Source organism: Pristiophorus japonicus, chromosome 5 (assembly GCF_044704955.1).
Source record: "Pristiophorus japonicus isolate sPriJap1 chromosome 5, sPriJap1.hap1, whole genome shotgun sequence".
NCBI lineage: Eukaryota > Metazoa > Chordata > Chondrichthyes > Pristiophoridae > Pristiophorus > Pristiophorus japonicus.
In genome coordinates, this window is record NC_091981.1 from 277,813,332 (window position 1) to 277,820,699 (window position 7,368).

Here is a 7,368-nt window from a genome sequence, read left to right on the forward strand (position 1 = left end):
GATTCTGGCACCTCCCAATACCCTCCTGAATCAGTCCAACACCAGCCCTCGCCAGCAGATTAAAGGCACTGAATAAAGCACACTAATCCTCGAAAATCTCCACCCAGAGCAAATCCTTTGTTGGACCGCCTGCAACAGCCACAGAGTCAGCAGAAAGCATTCCAAATGGTTTTGTGAGAGAAGCAAAATCTTTTCAGCCCTGCTTTGCAGTTCTATTGACGAGGAATCCTCGCGAGAGATGGATTGCTCCCAGCCTCAGAGGTATATATTGGGGTGTCCAATTTTTCCTTGGTGTCAAAAGCATTCTGGCACTTAGTTTGATTGGACAAAATCCAGCAGCAACATGTCACAGTATTCTGGCAAGGTAAGTGGCCAACTATTTGCTTTTCTACAAAAATAAAGTGTTGTGTATAAGTGCAGTCTATTCGTAGTCAAGTCCCACTCCAGGGACTTGAGCACAAAACCCAGGCTGGCTCTCCCAGTGCAGTGCTGAAGGAGTGCTGCACTGTTAGAGTTGCCGTCTTTAGGCTAAACCGAGGGCCCCGTCTGCCTTCTCAGGTTGTGAATCAAAAGATCTTGATTTCGAAGAAGAGCAAGGGCGTTCTCCCCTGGTGTCCTGGCCAATATTTATCATTTGACCAGTATCGCTGAACTTAAAACTGATGATCTGGTCATTATCACGTTATTTTGTGGGAGCTTGCTGTGCATCAAAATGGCTGCCGCGTTTCCCGCATTACAACAGTGACTACACTCCAAAAGTACTTCATTGGCTGTGAAGCGCTTCGGGGCGTCGTGAGGTCGCGAAAGACGCTAAATAAATGGAACTCCTTCCTTTAACAACAAAGTTGGCAAAAGCAAAATTTCACTCGTGCAGATTTTATTCTTTTTTGAATCGCAACCTAGGCAAGGGGTCAGGCCCCCACAGTGGCGGACCACACCCAGGCTAGAAAGAATGGGGACGGGGAGAATAATGGGTAGATGAGTTTGTTTTATTTTAACGAGGTGATATTCCTGTTTTATTGTGTTCCTCGATATTTTGCGGAGTGCAGTTAGCTTATTATATCCTGAGGTGACTTTGCCCGTCCTCATTGTCTTCTCTACTTAGAAGCTTGTGTCTGCTTTGTTGCCATGTTTCAGATCTGCCATCAGTTAGCAACAGTCCATGATATGATATGTGAGGCAAGTCGAACTTACTTGGATTAGGAATTGACTGTAGTTATAAAAAGCATCCTTGCAGGAGTGCCCATTCTGCTATTGGGGAGCGGAACATGAACTAGTTACTAAACAGGAGTATATGTTCCAACGCTAACAGATGTGGGTCTCAATGGCACCCGCCATTAACACTTTTAGCTGTGGTAGAAATTATTTTATGTTGTCTCTTAAGGTTCCCTGCAATTTTCTTTCCTCTTCTCTCCAGTGGCAGAGCCAATGGGGGGGGGGTGAGGAGAGGTCACGACCCCTTCCCCCCTCCCCCACTCCTGTCACTTTGAAGCTGGACGATGTTGTTTATCAGAATTTGGCCGAAACTGAAGGCAAATGATTTACTCGGTGAAACTTTTTAAATTCTCGGATCGCGACCGGGCTGCTGCTTTAAGTCCTGCACGAACGGCAGAGTGGGATTGGAGCATGTCCTCGTTGCTGTGTTGCCCTAGTCGACCAAAAATGTGGACTGTGAGTCACCCCACCCCACCCCAATCCTTCAACCTTCGCTCCGCCCCTGCTTCTCTCTCACAGTTCCCTGATTGCGGAATGCCCTTCAGCCTGTCACCCAAGCAGCCTTTCTTCATGAGTGGTCCTATTCAACAACAGAAGCATCACAGTCAAGCCTGCTACTAATATCCACACAAGTGCGCTGCAGTAGGGGGTTCTCTATTGAGTGATGTGAGCCCAGGGCAACTTGTGTCAACTGTGGCTCAGTGGGTAGCAATTTTGCCTTCTGAGTCAGAAGGCTGTGGGTTCAAGTCCTGTTTCAGCGATTGAGCACAAGAGTCTAGGCTGATGCTCCAGTGCAGGGCTGAGGGAGTGCTGCACTGTCGGAGGTGCTGTCTTTTGGATGAGATGTTAAACCGAGAGACTGTCTGCCCTCCCGGGTAGAGCCGAGGACACTATTTTGACAAAGAACAGGGGCGTTTTCCCCGGTGTCCTGGCCAATATTTATTTATCCCTCAACCAACATCACTAAAACAGATTATCTGATCATTATCACATCGCTGTTTGTGGCAGATTGCTCTGCTGTGTATTTCCTACATTACAACATTACACTTCAAAAGTTTCATAACAGTCCTGTGAAGCGCCTTTGGACGTTTTACTACATTAAAGGTGCTATTATAAATAAAAGTTGTTGTTGTAAATGATGTTCAATTCAGGACTTCCTGAGGCGCTATATAAATGCAAATTCTTTTTTTCTCTTTGACACTCACTATTTAGACTCACTATTTAAGCTCTTAAAGAGAAACTGGCTGAGAAACAGTGCCTTCAAGATAAAATTCTAGCTGAAGCTTCGGTCTCGATCTAGTGAGCGCGATAGATATCAGTTTGCATTTGGATTTCATGTTAGTCGTTAACTGCCTAAGCGCCTGGGACAGTGGTTGAGACGTTTTATGCTCTTTCCTGCACCCCCCCCTTCCCCCCCCCCCTCCTCCACAGATCGTTTTCTACGAGGGGAAATGTTTCACCGGCAGGAAGCTGGAGGTGTGCGGAGACTGCGACAACTTCCAGGACCGGGGATTCATGAACAGAGTGAACTCCATCCGGGTAGAGAGCAGTGCCTGGATTTGCTACGATCACCCTGATTTCAAGGGACATCAGTACATCCTGGAGCGAGGGGAGTACCCTGACTTTCACCGATGGAACGGCCACAACGACCACATGGGGTCCTGCAAACCCGTCAAAATGGTAGGTTAAAAATCACCAATCGCTCAAACAAAGGTATGGCCGTTGCACTGTCAGCCTGCAGTGAGCGGACGTCAGCGCAGTCTTGCTGTTGCGAAAATTCACACAGCAAAATGAATTACTTTCATATCCATTCTCGGGATGTGGGCGTCGCCGGCTAAGGTTGGTATTTATCACCTGGTTGCCCTTGAGAAGGAGGTGGTGGTGGGCAGGTGATGTTTCCCGTTAATTTTATTTGGGGTGCGCGGCCCCTTTATCCAAATTTGTGTGCAGGTGATGTTTTTCCATCCAAAAGCCGCTGACAGGCCTGCCTGGGACCTCCAGACCGCTGCATGGCTGCGCAGCTTAACGGCAACATTGGTGCTGGGCCGTCTTCTTGAACCGCTGCAGTCCGTGTGGTGAAAGTACGCCCAAAGTGCTGTTAGGGAGGGAGTTCCAGGATCATACAGGAGGCTATTCATCCAGAATGAACTTACAACGCCCCCCCCCACAATCTTCCCTCACCCCCATGTTTATATGCATGTTCATGTGGCTGTTTCTCCCCTCCCCCATGAATATTTATCACAATGCGGTGCGAGAGTGTTGTTAACATTCAAGGCTCAGTTGCCCACTGAGCACTCGATGCTCTCTGAGAGGGTTTAGAGCGGGTACGATGCAGCCCCCTTTTCAGTTTTTATCTCTGTAACCTCCTCCAGCCCTACAACTCTCCCAGAGCTCTCCCCTCCTCTGATTCTAGGCTCTTGTGCACCTCTGTGTTCACCCCATTATTGGCGGCCGTGCCTTCGGCTGACTAGGCCCCACACTCTGTAATTTCCTCTCTAAACCCTACCCCGCCCCCCCTGTCTCTCTCTCTCCCCTTAACACCCACCTCTTTGCCCAAGCATTATCTTCTAATAAGTCTTCCTTTGGCTTGGCATTCATTTTTTTCCTTTATGACTCTGCGAGGCGCCTTGGGGACATCTCTTCCACGTTAAAAACGAGACATCAATGCAAGTTGCTGTTGAAGTTATTGTTGTATATGATCACACCAAATGTCAGTGTGCTAAGAATGAGGGAAATTGGATCTCACATAAAGTGTTGCCACGGATAACAAAATGGTGGGTTGACTTGACATACAAAAATGGTCTATTCCTGTTCTTAAGAATATAAGAAATAGGAGCATGATTAGGCCATTTGGCCCCTCGAGCCTGCTCCACCATTTAATAAGATTATGCCCGCTCCCCATAACCCTTCACTCCCTTATTGCTCAAAAATCTGTCTATCTCCGCCTTAAATATATTCAATGACCCAGCCTCCATAGTTCTCTGGGGCAGAGAATTCTACAGATTTACAACCCTCTGAGAGAAGAAATTTCTCCTCATCTCAGTTTTAAATGGGTGGCCCCTTATTCTGAGACTATGCCCCCTAGTTTTAGTTTCCCCTATGAGTGGAAATGTCCTCTCTGTATCCACCTTGTCGAGCCCCCTCATTATCTTATACGTTTCAATAAGATCACCTCTCATTCTTCTGAACTCCAATGTGTATAGGCCCAACCTTCTTATCTGTGTCACGCTTGAGCCTGGATCCCAGTGAGCGCGGACATTGGGAATTTTACAGGACTGATTGGCAGGAACGTACCATGGAACCGACTCCCGCTGACCTTGTTGCTTCTGACCTGTTCTTTTAGCACGGAGAACACTACAGAATAGAGTTGTTTGAAAACTGCGACTTCAATGGCCAGAGTATGGAGTTTTGTGAGGATTGCCCATTCCTGCAGGGACGAGGCTGGAACAAGACTTGTGTCAACTCCCTCAGGGTTTACGGCGACGGAGCGTAAGTATAGATTTCTCTGCCGGCTTGAAACTCTCACCTGACATCAATTAAAAGCGTATTCTACGTTTGGTAACTCATGATCTCTTTACGATTTCTTGGAAAATGGATAGACTGGTGTTCCCTCTTGCTTCCTGTTTGTCTCTCCTCTGTTCCTGAAGATAGTTGCCTAAAACTTTGATGGATCCTATCGAGGAGGTCAAAGTGCAGTAGGGCAGCACTGCCACCTCATAGAACCACACAGCACAGAAGGAGGCCATTCAGCCCATCGTGTCTGTGCCGGCTCTCTGAAAGAGCTATCCAATTAATCCCACTCTTTCCTTGTAGCCCTGCAAATTTTAAGTATTTATCTAATTCTCTTCTGAATGCTACTACTAATCTGCTTCCACCACCTGATCAGGCAGTGCGTTCCAGATCATAACAACTCGCTGGGCAAAAATATTTCTCCTCGTCTCCCCCCTGGCATTTTTGGCAATTATCTTAAATCTGTGACCTTTAGTTATCAACCCTCCTGCCAGTGGAAACCCAAATTCACTCTATCAATACCACTCATAATTTTAAATACCTCTATTAAATCCTCATTTAACCTTCTCAGCTCTAAGGAGAACAATCCCAGCTTCCCCAGTCTCTCCTCATAACTAAATTCCCTCATGCCTGGTACCATTCCAGTAAATCTCCTCTGCACCCTCTCTCCATCCTCTCTAAAGTACGGTGTCCAGAATTGGACACAATACTCCAGCTGATATCTAACCAGTGATTTATAAAGAGCCATTTCCTTGGGAAGGAGTGGGCCATTCAGCCCCTTGAGCCTGTTCTGCCGATCATTAGTTCATGGTTGTGAAGAAGGCAAATGGCATGTTGGCCTTGTTCTGGACTCCCGCACCACCCCCCCCACTCCACCTGAGGAAATGGTTTCTCTCTATCATATCCTTTCAAATCCTTTCATCATCTCATACACTTCAATTAGATCACCCCTTAATCCTCTATACACAAGGTATTTGAGCATTTCATGATGCAATTTTTGTTTATGGAACTTTTAAGTTTGTGATAAAAAGATTGCATGAGACAGCAAACTCACAAATAATGTACGAAAGGGAATAGGGACAGGGAAGTCTTACTGCAGTTGTACAGGGCCTTGGTGAGGCTACCTTGAATATTGTGTACAATTTTGGCCTCATAATCTGAGGAAGGACATTCTTGCTATTGAGGGAGTGCAGCGAAGGTTCACCAGACTGATTCCCGGGATGGCAGGACTGACATATGAAGAAAGACTGGATTGACTAGGCTTATATTCACTGGAATTTAGAAGAATGAGAGGGGCTCTCATAGAAACATATAAAATTCTCACGGGACTGGACAGGTTAGATGCAGGAAGAATGTACCCGATGTTGTGGAAGTCCAGAACCAGGGGTCACAGTCTAAGGATAAGGGGTAAGCCATTTAGGACCGAGATGAGGAGAAACTTCTTTACTCAGAGAATTGTGAACCTGTGGAATTCTCTACCACAGAAAGGTGTTGAGGCCAGTTCATTAGATATATTCAAAAGGGAGTTAGATGTGGCCCTTACGGCTAAAGGGATCAGGGGATATGGAGAGAAGGTAGGGACGGGGTACTGAAGTTGCATGATCAGCCATGATCATATTGAATGGTGGTGCAGGCTCGAAGGGCCGAATGGCCTACTCCTGCACCTATTTTCTATGTTTCTATGTTAACTCCCATCTACCCGCCTTGGTTCCCTAACTCTTAATCCCCTTGCCTAACAAAAATCTATCAATCTCAGTTTTGACATTTTCAATTGACCCCTGGCCTCAACAGCTGTTTGAGGGAGAGAGTTCGAGATTTCCACTACCCTTTATGCCAAGGGGTGCTTCCTGACATCAGCCTAGCTGTAATGGCCTAGCTGTAATGTTAAGGTTCTGTCCCCTTGTTCTGGACTTCCGCTCCCACCCTCCACCTGAGGAAATGGTTTCTCTCTATCATATCCTTTCAAATCCTTTCATCATCTCAAACACCTCAATTAGATCACCCCTTAATCCTCTATACTCAAGGTATTTGAGCATTTCATGATGCAATTTTTGTTTATGGAACTTTTAAGTTTGTGATAAAAAGATTGCATGAGACAGCAAACTCACAAATAATGTACGAAAGAGAATGTAAACAAAGTTAGCCTGTGCAAGCTGTGCTCGTAACTGAACCCTTTTAGCCCAGTTTCAGCGATGTGTAATTATTTGCCATTTCTCCCCTCCAATCCTCAGCTGGGTTTTATATGAAGAGCCCAACTACCGTGGCAGAATGTATGTTGTGGAACGAGGATTCTACCATTCCCACTCAGAGTGGCAGGGGCAAAACGGCAACATCCAGTCCATGCGAAGAGTGGTCAACTACTTCTAACGAGGCACAGAAACCTCCCTGCCATTGAGATCAAACCTAAACCGTCAACATTAAAAACTGCAAAATAAATAAAAGTGTAAAAAAAATCATTCGTGGCAGTGTGTATTCTTTCCTACTTCTTAAAGATGGGCCTCTCAAGTAGGGGGAAATTGTGTTTCAAGGAGAGCATCAGCTGTGACTCAGTGGGTAGCGCTCGCGCCTCCGAGTCAGAAGGTTGTAGATTCAAGTCCCACTCCAGGAACTTGAGCACGAAAAATCTAGGTTGTCACATCAGTG

At 46.3% G+C, this 7,368-nt stretch overlaps 1 protein-coding gene across 1 annotated transcript; it reads left to right on the top strand.

Annotated features, from left to right (window-relative positions):
• Positions 1-343: 343 nt before the first annotated feature.
• On the top strand, positions 344-7,092 carry crygn2 (crystallin, gamma N2). The gene is made up of 4 exons (XM_070880114.1): positions 344-364; positions 2,647-2,895; positions 4,559-4,704; positions 6,957-7,092. The coding sequence occupies exons 1-4, from the start codon at positions 344-346 to the stop codon at positions 7,090-7,092; spliced, it is 552 nt and encodes a 183-aa protein (XP_070736215.1).
• Positions 7,093-7,368: the final 276 nt, after the last annotated feature.